At 44.7% G+C, this 14,511-nt stretch overlaps 1 protein-coding gene and 1 long non-coding RNA gene across 7 annotated transcripts in view; one reads left to right on the top strand and one right to left on the bottom strand.

The window, feature by feature from the left end:
- The window catches only part of LOC146081137 (ATP-binding cassette sub-family B member 5-like), an 89,602-nt gene that overhangs the window by 60,774 nt on the left and 14,317 nt on the right, over positions 1 to 14,511 (top strand). For 4 of the 5 annotated variants that reach the window (XM_083189129.1, XM_083189131.1, XM_083189130.1 and 1 more), the window contains 10 exons: positions 679 to 849; positions 2,740 to 2,901; positions 3,715 to 3,870; positions 4,771 to 4,914; positions 5,477 to 5,581; positions 7,203 to 7,280; positions 7,370 to 7,453; positions 10,270 to 10,473; positions 10,843 to 10,943; positions 11,880 to 12,020. In XM_083189129.1, coding sequence (XP_083045255.1) covers positions 679 to 849; positions 2,740 to 2,901; positions 3,715 to 3,870; positions 4,771 to 4,914; positions 5,477 to 5,581; positions 7,203 to 7,280; positions 7,370 to 7,453; positions 10,270 to 10,473; positions 10,843 to 10,943; positions 11,880 to 12,020 — 1,346 coding nt within the window. The remainder of the gene's footprint in view (positions 1 to 678; positions 850 to 2,739; positions 2,902 to 3,714; positions 3,871 to 4,770; positions 4,915 to 5,476; positions 5,582 to 7,202; positions 7,281 to 7,369; positions 7,454 to 10,269; positions 10,474 to 10,842; positions 10,944 to 11,879; positions 12,021 to 14,511) is intronic. The other variant, XM_083189133.1, reaches the window with a different exon arrangement.
- The window catches only part of LOC146081140 (uncharacterized), an 81,178-nt gene continuing 76,574 nt past the window's right edge, over positions 9,908 to 14,511 (bottom strand). For both annotated transcript variants that reach the window (XR_014475067.1, XR_014475068.1), the window contains 4 exons: positions 13,294 to 13,356; positions 11,868 to 12,018; positions 11,432 to 11,522; positions 9,908 to 10,690 (listed from right to left, as the gene is read on the bottom strand). This is a non-coding gene — a long non-coding RNA (uncharacterized LOC146081140). The remainder of the gene's footprint in view (positions 10,691 to 11,431; positions 11,523 to 11,867; positions 12,019 to 13,293; positions 13,357 to 14,511) is intronic.

Raw genomic sequence — 14,511 nt, 5'->3', positions numbered from 1 at the left:
TGTTCTCTTATTGCTTTCATATTTATTTAAGAATATAAAACCTAACGTGGTCAGAGGCATTTTAAGAGAGGAGAGGGTCCGTGAAGCAGGCTCCGTTTAGGCCCACTCCTCTATGGCATCAAGTGGACCCTGGCTTTATGCCGGAGACTACTGCACATGCACAGGTCTCTGGGAACATGGCATCTATACCCTGTTCCCAGGGACAGCTCTATTGTGCCTGCAGAAATTACCGGGATAATGGCAGAGGCAGACATTTTTCCAATGATTTACTGTATGTCTGCAGCGTAGGCAGCGGTGACTCAAAGCTGTGTGCACCGCACACCTTGCACCCATACGCCTATGGCCATGGTGCAGGCGAACAGATAATAAACCACAGTCCTGCAATAAATAAAGGAAGTGACTGGCAGAGATTGAATGTTTCATCCAGATTAAACTGGATATGTCTAAATATAACTGCCAAGGTTATATAATTGGCTCTCACAGAGGAACAGTGTGTTTGTCATTAAGAAGCTTCAGTAATTATTTAGATCAGTGTGGGATATTAAGTCCTTATTGGTCTGCAATGTTATATATATATATATATATATATATATATATATTTATATATGTTTTCCTATTTTGAGCTGTTGCATTGATTATGTTTTCAGTGTACTGGAATCTTTTTTCTTTACACTCTAGAAATTTGAGACTCTAGTTGGGGAACGAGGGGCACAGCTGAGCGGTGGTCAAAAACAAAGGATAGCGATAGCCCGAGCCTTAGTACGCAATCCTAAAATACTTCTGCTGGATGAAGCCACCTCCGCTCTGGATACTGAGAGTGAATCTGTTGTACAAGCTGCTCTAGATAAGGTAACTATGATGTATATTTCATACATGGTATTATGCGTAAAACAGGACAATGTGCTCATATAGTAGCAGGGCCGGCTCCACCACTAGGCAGCTCTAGGCATTTGCCTAGGGCGCCAGCCACTGAAGGGCGGTAGTTGGGAGCCGGATGAGTAGGTGTCACTCCTCTCCCCCCCCGCTCCCAGCGACACGGTGGCTGCCGCCAGATCACCCCTGCCCGTCTGCCCGCTATCCCAACCCCCCTTCCTCCCGTGGCACCTTACAGCAGTGCATTGCGCCAGGTGGCAATCCTACCCAAGCCTCCACTAACACCCACTATGTAGCGGCGGCCGCATCACCCGCGTCCCCCCCCTGTGCGTCGGCCGTGGGGGGGGTTGTGATGCGATGAGGCCGCAGCATGGAGCGGGCGAGCACCAGGGTGACCCCCGCGCCTAGGGCGCTTCGGTGCATTGCACCGGCCCTGACTGGGGGACCTTTGCTGGAATGTGGTTCTCATAGGTAATGCACATATTTCAAATATGGTATTGCCACGCTCATCTGGCTATACTCTGGCATTCAGAAGACTGACAGCAGGATCTCCATGGTTACAATCTGGATGGATTCCAGAAGTAAATTCTGGGGATTGGGTTAGGCACTAGGAGGAAGGAGTGTTTAGGGTTAATCTGCAAGGGGGATCCAGATGATAAGTCTACAGTGTTGAGGTTGACAGTCAATAGGTCGACACCAAAAGGTAGACATGCCCTAGGTTGACATTGACAAAATTGGCATCCTTTAAAAAGCACCAGAGCGTGTGAAACGCGTTGGTTGAATTAAGAAGCCCCCAGATGGAGAGACAAAGCAAGCCCAGCCAGTGCCGCTACAAGCGCAAGAGAAAAGCCGGCAGGTGGCGTCACCGCTGAAAACCTCCGGAGTCCCACCGGAAGCTTACAAAGCCGCGGCTTGCGACATAACATTACAAAGTGCAGGGTAAGCTAGTTAAAGTTTCCCCAACACTTGGACAGCTTCTATAACTCCAATAAGGAGTGTAAACATTGCTTTGGTCATTTATTTTATTTTATTCATTTCTATTATTTTTATTTTATTTTTATTTTTTTACTTTTGTTTTTGTTTTTATTTATGCTCATCTAATATTTATCTCTTTCCTTTACTCTCTACCACCGTCTGTCCTGCTCTTTCATTACCACTGTATCTCTCGCAATCCACCCACCCCCTCCTCCCTTAGCGCTTGTTAACGCTGTGTATCTCACATCGACTGGTGACTTTGACAAAAGGTTGACATGCACTAGATCAACATTGACAAAAGGTTTACAGAAGCAAAATGTTCACATGACTGACAATGGTAAAAACAAAAAAGTTGACATGCGTTTTTCACATTGTCAGCCTCTTGCATGTCAGCCTTTTTTGTCAATATTGACCTACTGCATTTCGACCTATACACTATAGACCAGGGGTGGCCAAACCGGTCCTCGAGATCTACCAACAGTCCACGTTTTCTAGATCACCTAGCTGGTGCACAGCTGTAGTCATTACTAACTGTCACATTGTCAAACCTGCTGCATTCATTCCTACTATAGATCCACAGGTTGTCTGAGACACATGAACTGTTGGTAGATCTTGAGGACAGGTTTGGCCATCCCTGCTGTTGACCTTTTAATCCACACCCATTAGGCTGCAGAGGAGCGGATTATGGTTAGGATTTGGGATAAGGTGAATATCTTTAACAAGATTTGTCAGGATTCTGTATCTTGGGATCCCATTGTCGGTGTTCTGGAGAGTAAATCATAACCTGTATGTACTCCTGCTGGCTGTGAGTGGTAGTGCATATCAATGATTTATAGAACTGATACATTCTAATATAAAAGTTGGCATCAGTAATGATTGTGTTACTTTCAGGCAAGTAAAGGGCGTACAACAATCATCATAGCCCATCGTCTCAGTACAGTGTGGACAGCAGACCTAATTGTTGTAATAGAGGATGGCACCGGAGCTGAGCAAGGAACACATTCTGAGTTAATGGAGAAACAAGGAATATACCATTCACTGGCTTCAGCTCAGGTATTATCATGTTTGCAATAAATGCAGTATATTTATAAAGACTAGTAGAAGAATCACTTTACCCTACTGTCACCAAATTACAATGAATGACTAGAGGCCTGATTCAGAGGTGGACACGAAGCAGTTGGAACTTTTGTCAGAGCCACTACTGCAAAAATGATGGCAAGGCTGCAGCCAATGGGGCTGTGTATGGATCCATATACCGGCTTCAGCTCTAATCTGCCTCACAAAGGTGCAACTACAAGCAGACATCAGATGCACCATCGGATTATGGGGAACTTAGCATGTCTGATGGAATTTGGCTTGTCAGTGGAACTGATGCAGTCTATAATGCCAACACTGCCATGACATGCCCACTGACTCTGGCACATGCAATTGGCCATTATTAACCATCCGGAGCATGTACAGTGAGTCTCGGATGCAGGCACCTAGGTAAAACATTAAGTGGTAAGGCACCACCTGCAGGGCAGCATGGTTTGTCCATTTGAGAAAAAAGGTGCTTTGTGATAAGGTCTGAATCATGACCTTAGTCATGACCTAAGCATAATGCCGGGTGGGTGATGTCACCGGGGGCTGCTCTTGATCCAGTGCTGGGAGATGAGTGCATCTCCCAGCTCCGGCTTTTCCATTGCCTTGAACGGGTCCCGGGACATTTCAAATTGGAGTATTTACACTGTCTTCAATCCCAGGTTTTTGCGCACTTTCATGCAAAAACCCAGGTTATTCAGGCTGGTGTAAAAGGGGTGTTAGGGTATTAGGCAGAGGTTACCATATTGGGATAGGTGCAATGATTGCATGTTGGATATTTTCTAGTTTATACAAGTAGAAGATGAAGAAAAAGGAGAACCAGCTGAAAATGGAACAAAGACCTCTCCAGTAAAGTGTGCAAACATCAAGATCTCTGCTCTGAAATACACCATGGTGGAGGAAAAGGAAGAGGAAGGAAAAGAGATCACGGATGTGGAAGAGGTAATGCTTTAGTACCACCAAAAACCAGGTGGCCCTCTCAGCCCTCAGGAAGCTGGGAAAGTACCATGCCTCCTCCCCGAACCCCCCGCATCGCTATGGGGGACACACATGAACATTGGTGATTGCTGGGATAAAATTAAGCAAATCACATAATTTCACTTTTTTTAGCCCATTCCGGCGAATCGCAGCATTTGGCTGGGAAGATGGCGGAACGTTAGTGGCTCCCCTCTGGGATTCTCTCAGAGAGGAGCACTAAATAGTAGGCAAGTATGATCTAAGAACATTTCGTGGTCAGATACTTACCATCTGAGGGTCACGGCAGTTGAGCTTGCTCAACTGCCTTGACCCAGTCCCATTCTCGGTCAGCTCGACCGAGAACATGCAGGTGGGATTCAATGTCCCGCTTGCCGGGGAGCGAGAAGGGGGCATGGCCGCGAGTTGTGGCTGGGAAGAGGTGAGCTGCAGCCCGCAGCTCGTCACTTCCTGGCCATTCTCGGCAGAAGGAGTCCGACAGCTGGTAATGTCGGGCTTGTTCTGCCGAGATACCCTGCTCAATGCTGTCGGGGAAGACAGCATTGAATAGGGCCTGGTGAGCATCTCCCCGATGGATTGAATATCCCCTTAGAGTTGAACATAAAAGAGGCCCTTAAGTATATATACTATGCACATATGCATCTGCACACCTCTTGCATTTTCACGTCTGTACTTTGAACCGAACCACGTTCTCCTATGGGCAATATTATATATACCACTGTGCAAATTTCCCATAAGTAGAACAGTCTTTACACCTGTCTTGTGTAAGCTCGGAATTCTTTCTTGATAAGTAATATCTGTAAAGTTGTGTATAACCCAAAATACCGGTTGCCGCAATGCACTACAAATATATGTTTCCTTTCACAGAAAGATCTTCCTGATATTTCCTTTGCAAAACTTCTGAAACTGAACAAGTCAGAATGGCCGTACATTTTGGTTGGAACCATTTCATCGTTAATTAATGGTGGGAGTCACCCAGTTTTCTGCATTTTTTTTGCCAAAATTATAGCAGTAAGTATGTTTGTTAGAAGGTCCTTGAACAATGTCCTAACACGTGGTCTTTAAAGTAAATGGAACATAGAATGCATGCAGTGCCTTATGTGACTAGAGAGTGTGTGTATCAGGCCTTTACACTCCATTGCTCATGGCATTGGCAGCAGGCGTAGAAGAGCAGAGTGGTGGCCTGCAGACCATGGAGAGCCACTGTTGGGCCCCACCAACTGCAGTGCCCATAGCAGACACCTGGACTGCTCTAGTTCCACAACTGGCATACTGTAGATAATTACAGCACATTTAATAAACTCCTATATAAAATATGTTTTTAGTATATTGGTATATTCATATATATATTTTAACTTAGACAACTTTTGACCTTTTTGACCCGGCCATTCCTGGAAAACACCAGGTATATTCTATAAAATGATAGCTAGATTCTGACTGGCTTCTATGGGCAATATCTCTACGCGGCATCTTTAGAAGGTTCAGTTTATGTTATGTGTCCTCATTTTAATGTTAAGTTTTGCCTGTGGCATCAATATAACCCAAAATTAACATTGTTTTCTTGTTTTGACAGTTGTTTGGGATTGATGATCCTGATCAAATTAAACGTGAATCTGACTTATATTGCATCATTTTTGCAATAATTGGATTTCTGTCTTTTTTTACATATTTCTTACAGGTATGTCAATGTTACTTTTAAACTCAAAGTTAACAACGTATACCCTGTACTGTAGGTAACGGTTTACTCTTAGTGATTGTGCTCTCCGGGCATTCTGAGTGTTGTACTGGCTAAGGATGGGATGTATTAACATACATCGCCACCCCTCGACAAGCCCCCGCCGCGATGCTAGCATATATGTACTAACATATGCGGATAGCATCGCATTACGGTGATGGAGGCCCCCGCGATACCTGTGATGTGGTGTGCGCAGGGTCTCCATCACCTCCTGGGCTCTGCGGCAATACCCGGCGTTTCATCATCCCCCCTGCAGCCGGAAGGACATCCCCGGCTGTGACATGCTGCTGGGGGAGGAGGAGCAGAACGGAGGATGGGGAGGGGGGTAGGAGTCTGCAGTGCATGCCGGGCAGCGGGCGGCGATTGAAGCCCATAGCCTTCAATAGGGTATTGCCACCCAAAGGTGGAGATATCCTGCCATTCGATGATATGGTGGGCGGGTATTAGTACATTTGAAAATGTGGTAAAATGTTTTTTCTACCACATTTTTGTGTTAGTACTTCCCGCCCTAATACAGAAATAGGATTCTCTCAGAGACAAGAGCACCCCCCCCCCCCACTTATGGAGCAGAATGGAGTGTTCCAAATATAAATGCCCATGTTCTGCTTATCTGTCAGGCAGCGCATGCCTTAGATCTGGCTCTCTAGACTGCCCCCTTCCTCTCTCTATATCTGCGTTCCCACTGGCGGCCCCACACATACCTGGCTCCAGGAGGTAAATGCTTCTGCTACCCCTGGAAGTTGTGTCACTGACATCATCTTACAGGCACACTGTCTCATTCCTTTTGCAGCTCCCCAATGTATGATAAGGGGGATACATGTGCGACCCCGCCATTGGGGATGCCGGCTGCCAAAAGACCGTCACCAGCATCCCGATACAGATGATCCCAACAGGAGCTCCGAAAGTGTCCTAACCCTCCTATCCCACTAACCCTTACGCTTCTTGCTTGCTGCCCTTCCCGCTAGTGCCTAATCCTAGCTCCCTGCCACTGAAATTCCCCCCCCCCCCACGTCCCACAGCTTTACCTTACCCCCCCATTCTAAGTGACTAAACCGAACTCCCCCTCTTTGCAGCTTTACCTTCATACCCCACTGGCAGCCTGACCCTAATTCCCCCCTAGTGCCCACCCCCCCTTCTCTGGCCTAACACTAATCCACGTCGGCATACTTATGTATGGGATGCCGGCTGTTGGAATTCCAGTGTTGTCATAGCAATCCATGTCGTTGTTTACTCCGGTGTTCTGATGGAATCCTCCTGACCGCTGCTATTTTTGGTGCATACCGCGTAAGAAACCCTGCTGTGAAATTCATCACTGATACAATACATAGGGAGAGTTGTGGGTAACTCACTAAAGGCATAAGAAAATAACATTTCCATATGTGGATCAACGACTTCTATTTTTCGACTTTTGTCAGTGTTACTACAGTATTATCTCAGCATATACTGCTTTGTATTTTACCTCATTCCTCTCATTTTCCATGTCTATTGTCAACACCATTCTTCTGCTCACATTTACTTCGTTTCAATGGTTTTTTCACTTCCTTTTATTCTCATTACCCATCAGGGTTTCATGTTCGGACGATCAGGAGAAGTTCTAACCATGCGTTTAAGACAAATGGCTTTTAAAGCAATGCTACGTCAGGTTAGTCTCAGTGCAACCTATGTTAGTTTATATGTGATACGTATCATTATTTATATTACATTGGATATTTTATTTGTGGCACTTACTAGGATTTGTCATGGTTTGATGACAAGAAAAATAATACAGGAGCTTTAACCACAAGACTTTCTACAGAGGCTTCCCAAATACAGACTGTAAGTCCAACTTAGTTGTGTTAGATTTCTTATGCCATTACTATAATTCGTATTGTGTCTACTATTTTTTTTTTGTTTTTGTTTTTTTACTACAAGATGTATTTTAGCACCATCATATAGAAATTAGTCCCTACCACACAAATACAAATGCCCTGTCAGTAGTCAAACTAATACCCCTTTCACACCACCAGCAAAAATTCCCGGGTTGGCATTGGGAACAACCCGGGACTAGTGGTGGTGTTAAAGGGTCCCAGGTCAAAATTCCAGGGCCCTGCTAGCTACCAGGATTCCTCCCGGGTTACTGGCCAGTATGAAAGGTGCAGGGACATGTCCGTCCTTCCTGTGTTGCCTCAGTTGATGCTGATTGGCTATGCAGGGCAACTTCCTGTTGTGGATTTCCATAGTTGCTCAGAGGCATCACACATCATGGAGGAAGATACTGTGCAAGCTATGTGGCACAACAGACCCCAGCAGTGCTATTTAGCCCCTGCAAGCCTGAAAGCCAAGAATGTATTGGACAAATGATGAGGTGAGGGAGCTTTTAAACATTAGAGGGTAAGAGGAGATCCGGAGCCAGGATGCCCAGATATACAATAACATTGTGAAGATCTGGCATTGCGGGGCATCATCTGTAGCCAGCAGCAAGTTGTGGCCTAAAAAAGTCAATTTCGAATGAAATTCTCATAGAAAGGCAGGTTCACCTGGGTTCAGTATGAAAGGTGTAGACCCGGGATGTCCCAACCAGAAGACCTAAAGATAACTACATACTACTGTAATACTTGCTCCACACTTGCTGTTGAAAGAGTGCACTACTACCAAACTCTAGTCATCACTTTCTCCAGAGCAGCTTCATGCCGGTGGTGTATTCATAAAGGGTGCACCATTTTTTTAAATTATCAACCCTCCAGAGGACTGTAACTTGAGTGGCCAATCCCGGGATCGGGATCGTTGGGATCCCGGGATTTGGCTCCAATATTGCCGGGATTTGAATCCCGGGATTGGACCTTCCAATCCCGGGTTTTCGGGATTAGACTATTCTAATGATGAGCAGCGTCTGAGCGCTTGCTCAGACTCTGCCCGGCTGCTCCTGTGCCGGCTGTGCAGCTCAGACGCGCAGCGTGATGTGGTCAGACGTCACGCTGTGCGTCACACTGTGCAGCCAACCGAACACGCCCCTGTGCCGCCACGCTCTACAACTGGAGGCTCTTCGCTAAGAACTCGTCTGCCGCTTTGACCAGGTTAGGCATGACTGTGTGCGGCCGTGAGGCGAGCGAGTTGTGACACCGGAGGTGCATCGCTGCGGCCTGTGCAGCGTGACCTGCATAGGCCGCAGCACTGAACCTGCTCGTCGCCCGACTTCTCCCGGCTGCACAGTCCAGTGACACACTGACCTCCCTCCTGCATCACACCCGCAGCCTGCCTCCATCAAAGTAAGGCAATGTGGGGGAGAGGGGGGTGGTTTTCTTTTAGGTATTCCAATCCCGGGATTGAGCATTTTTCAATCCCGATTTCCGGGATTGAAAAAATGCCCCAGGATTGGCATCCCTAGCTGTGATGAATACCGCAGCGCTGACAGAATGACTGGAAAAAGTCCTCTGTGACATTTTCCTGGAGAGCTGCTCATGCTTAGTAGAGTCTAAGCGCTCTAGTGCTCAGACTTTATTATGCAGCACTGCAGCTGGTAGAGAGGAGGGGGCCTAAACAGAGGAGGCTGCACACGTGCCTCCTCTTATAAATCACACATGCTTCATGCCCTATCCTAAGATGGCTACTGAGATGTGCAGAAGCTACCTTAAGACTGTGTATAGTGATATGGTGGGAGACAGAAGTCTCCTGCTTAGCTCCTATAAGCGACCTGGTTAATACCTGCTATAATGCTGCTCCAGCATCCCTGCACCACTAGCTATTTGCAGTATACAATCACCGGCCGTTGACCTGTTTGAATACCCACTCTGCTCAACCTCTGCTCCTTCATCAGTTTACATGTAACAGTGAGTACAGCTGTACTTGCTATATATCAGTAAACCAACAACACTGATAAAGTAACTGGGCTTCTCCTAATCTGAGTCATCTGGAGGTGTGTGTGTGTGTGTGTGTATGTATAACTCTGCGATCTCAACACCTGCACACCACTTATTAGAATTGAACCCATGACCTCAGTTCTCCCATTTGAATTATATCCTTGATGGAATGTCTAATTCCATCTAATTGTCTAATTGTTATTAAATGAAATGCACCATGTAATTCATTTGAACTACTTTCTATATCAGGACTGTGCAATAATTGGCCCTCCAGCTGTTGATGAACTATGCATCCCATCATGCCTTGCATCAGTTGCAGCATGGCCAAATAGCAAAACTAAGGCAAGGCATGGTGGTATGTGTACTTCATCAACAGCTGGAGGGCCACTTATCGCCCACCCTTGCTCTGTACACTTGCACACACATGCACACATTATAAGATCATTTGTAATCATTTATTCAGACATTAGGCAGTGCTTAGTTGATATATATTTTTGGTATGAGGGGTTACTTGGTATAACAATGCTGGTATAAGAGAGGTTATTATTATACATCTGGTATAAATTAATAGTAGAGAGACAAAGGGTACCAAGCGCTTACTATATTAATACTTGCATTACGGAACACCTCATCCCAATTTTGCTACATTCAGTAAGTTCAAATCATAGCTCTGCACATATTCATCCCCCAAGGTACTGTTCGAATCAGAATGGTTTTACCACTGACCTCCCTAATGCATTATCTTCGTTTGACTTCTGAAATATTCAACTTTCTCTTTTATAATCCTTAATTCAGGCAACAGGCACCCGACTTGGTTTAGTTGCACAAAATGTGTCTAGTATGGGACTGTCCATTATAATCGCCTTTGCTTTTGGCTGGGAGATGTCTCTGCTGCTTCTCGCGATGACTCCAGTTCTTGTGATCACTGGTCTCTTGGAGGTCAGGGCACTTACGGGCTTCGCAAACCGTGATAAGAAAGAACTTCAGCAAGCAGGAAAGGTATACGTTACAGAGGAACCATTTCCCCAGTCATGTTCACTGTGGCATGCTAGCTCCATACCATCTACAGTACATACCACCATGTCCACTAATAATCATATCATATCCACTAACAACCAAATAATCACACTACTGTTTGTTAGTAATCTGTGTTAACATTCTCAGAGTGGACATGGGCTGTGTGGTTGGACACGGGAAGTGTCCCAAAAAGCGCTTCCTGTAAAAAAAAATAAAAAAATTGATTTGAACCACAGTATTAGTGTATTAGTGTTATACAGTGTATGTGTGCTTGTTTATTTATATATATATATATATATATATATATATATTCTAATTTCATATTATTATTGCTCATCAATAAATAACTAGATTGCAACGGAAGCGGTGGATAATATTAGAACTGTTGTATCATTAACAAGAGAGAGAACATTTGAGAAACACTACACGGACAGTTTACAGAAGCCCTACAGGTAAAACTAAAGACATTCGGCACCAATGAAACATTAAATAAGGATTTAATTAAACATAATTTTGCTAGGATTTTATCCATGTTAGGGACATATTCAGCTTGATTTTAAATTTACTGGGAATGAAAAACAGGGTGTTTCATGTATAAACAAAACCCGATAAGTGCTGTTAGCGGGCTTACTGGATAACGCCTTAAAAATGTCAGTAGCATAAAACATGGTTCTATAGATTTCCCCTTAAATGGGCTTTTTAGATGCATTCTTTATCATCCGGTTAGTTAAGTAATTTATAATAATTGTCATGTATGCTGTCTACACATATATGAACTTTCCTTTATGTGTACTTTAGGATACATGTAATTTCATGGTTAGCCTGTGGTGTTTTCACATGATAATCATGTCAAATATAACTACTGTTCTACAGAAATGGTTGCGCCTAGAACCACTTCTGTTTTTGGACGTTTCCCATCATGCACTGGGTCCACTTATACCTTAAGGAGAAATCTAAATCTGTGACGAGTGAAGCGAGCTACCATGTCCGAAGTGTGGTGAGCAGAGCGGGCCTGCGAGGGTACAACCCACCTGAAATAAAAGAAAATAACCTAAGTAAAATTACTGATAAAACAAAAGGGGCATCTAACAACTTCCGGCCATACATGACGTCACATCCTGGTCAAAAAACAGAAGTGGATCTAGACAAAACCATTGTAGGTAACTGTTTTGTTTCCTGGTCCAATATTGAAGATAATGCAGAAAAAATGCAATGGAAATGATATAGTAATCTGTGTAACATCAAATTAATTAAAAAAAACAAAAACACACAACCACTTCTTCCAACCACACGTCTTCATCTATCATTGTTAATTTTGCACTGTTATGTCATTTTTAATTTCTTAAAGTTATCCATAACACGCTGTGTTTTGTCACCTCATTGTGTAGAAATTCACAACGAAAGGCTCAGATATACGGCATCTGCTTTGCGTTCAGTCAGTCTTTCATCTTTTTTGCCTATGCAGCAAGTTTCCGCTTTGGAGCTTATCTAATTCACGTGGGAAGGATGAATGTAGAAGAAGTGATGCTGTAAGTATGAATGCAATGGTCACATTTGTTGCCCTGAAGATAGTTTGTTGACCATACTATAGATAATAGAACGAATTCTGCTTTCTAAGTTGATAACTCTTATTCTTTCTTAAATCTTTGGGGTAAATTCACTAATATGATTTGGCTGCTATAGGCAGGTGTGCCAACAGGTTGGCTGGGCCCTGGTAAAAAATATAAACAATAGGGAGAGCGAGGACAGGCTGCCGCTGCAGCTGGCTCTCTCCCCAGCTAAGCACATGGCACTGAGCTGGGGAGAGAGTCTGTGCTGCGGCGGCAGCCTGTTCTCTCTCTCCCTACTGCCCAGCTCCCTGATAGAATAGAACTAAATAGAACGCCCATCTTAGTAAATGTACCCCTTTGTGTTTCATTTAGTCCTAGCTGAGAATTAGGTTGTTGCTGTTGTTTTACTAGATCTAGGTTAATAAGACCTCTTATAAAATGCTTTGAAGACTCACAACAAAAAATTATAGTTTCAATGTATGTACTCTGAAGGAAACTCGTGCCAACTCCATAAAGATAGAGTAGTTCCACTCTGCTATCCATACTGTAGCAAAGCAAATAGAACTTAGAATGTGTCTATCTGTGGCTAAGGTATGTCTAATCAGTACAAAAATGTGAGTATTCTCTGTATTTCCATGACACTATGGGCCTTATTCTGATCGGTGCGGCCCGATCAGAATATGCGGCCGCAACCGTGCAGGCGAATCCCCGCCTTCCATACGGATCGCCACCTGCCGTCCGTACGCAGATATATGTCGATCCGCATGAAATTGGACGGGGATACGCCTCCTCCGTCTTGGGAGCAGCCCCTGCATTCGATGGTCGCCGAACATCGAATGCAGGGCCGCACGCTCCACCATGTCCCGCAACACAAGACCACACGGACACTTGTCCGTGTGAAATCATGTATGGGGGCGGGCAGCTGACATCCGGCGATGTCAGATGCCCGCCCCGTACCCACGCGTCACGGCCTCATTACCATGCATACGCCCCGCGTTTGCATGGGAACGCCCATGAAACGCGGGGCGTATGCATAGGGTAATGAGGCTAAGTAGCCCCTCACGCCCCTCTACGCCCCCTGTGCGGCGTATAAAGAATCCGTGCGGCTAAATCGCCTGCACATGCGCAGAGTGACCTCTGCACATGCGCAGACGATCAACATCGGCGGTCCGTCCGCATGCGGGAATATCCGCACCGATCAGAATAAGGGCCTATATTAGAACAATAGTAGCAATTTATCTTATTCTTTTACCTTGTTGTTAAGAATATGGAGAGTTTGTTCTAGACTTCGGGTTAATGCAACTGTCAGATCACCCTGCAAAGTGGATGTTAGTCATTGAGCTCCGGCATATATTTGTTCTCTTGCTGCCTCCAGTGTTTAAACATAAGACTTCCATTAATGTATTGTAATTGAACATTTATAATACACCTTTAGCTAAATTATCATCAACAACACAGACACCACTCCCCTGTATTATAGGTCACAGCATCTATTAATTGGGTGACCTGATTTTAATTTTTGAAGGATGGCAAGGAAGACGTTACCAAACACCAGCTCCAGTCAGTTAGGTCTTTAAGGACCAGATGTACCAAGCTTCAACCAGTGATGAAATGGAGAGTGATAAACAGCCAGCCAATCAGCCCCTAACTGCCATGTTAGAGGCTAGGTTTGAAAATAGCTGGTAGGAGCTGGTTGGCTGTTTGTTTATCACATTGTATCCTAACTCATTATTCTGCACTTTGCTTTATAATGATAATTACGGAGCCAATTAAGCTAAGTGAAAACTTTCAATTGCCTAATTTGTTATAAAGGTGTGTCAAAAAGGGTTCTAATTGAAGTCTGACATTTTTAACTTTTAAATATGGATTTTCTTTGACGTTGCACCTGCTGTGAAGATGCAGGAAAAAAAGATTCAGCAAACCATTTAGAAATGACTGTGGGTACATTTCTTGCATCTAATTGACTATTAAACTGTCCGAACTTTGTGCCAAGTAGAGGCAAAAACGACAGTTTCTGAATATGTAACCATTTGAAATGGGATTGGTATTTGCTTTGAGGTTGATGTTCGGAAGGTTAATCAGAATTAAGGAGGAAGCTGCCCGCTCCAACTGTCCCCCTGCATCCACTTCACAGCCACATTATCATTGGATTGCCCAGCATCTTCATGGTGAAGCCCATGAAGCGCTGGGCGTTCCCAAGGGAGAAGCTCATCGCCGCCGGCCCCCGCTCCCCGTCCGCACTGCAAATAACCAAATTGCCATGCCCACTCACACCAAGTGCCTGCACATGCGCATAAATGCTTATGGGCATACATAGATGCTAAACATTGCTCCCCCGTGCGAACGCAGAATCAAATCAGAATCACCCCCTATATGTCTTGCCTGTCAGTAAATAGCATTGTCTCCTGTGTCATATCCAAATCACATGCAAAGTAATAAGGAGAATCTGACCTGGAAGTAAATATGCAAA

The sequence above is a fragment of the Crinia signifera genome, chromosome 5, assembly GCF_055691185.1.
Source record: "Crinia signifera chromosome 5, ASM5569118v1, whole genome shotgun sequence".
In the NCBI taxonomy this organism is placed as follows: Eukaryota; Metazoa; Chordata; class Amphibia; order Anura; family Myobatrachidae; genus Crinia; species Crinia signifera.
This window is presented reverse-complemented; position numbering and strand designations above follow the sequence as displayed.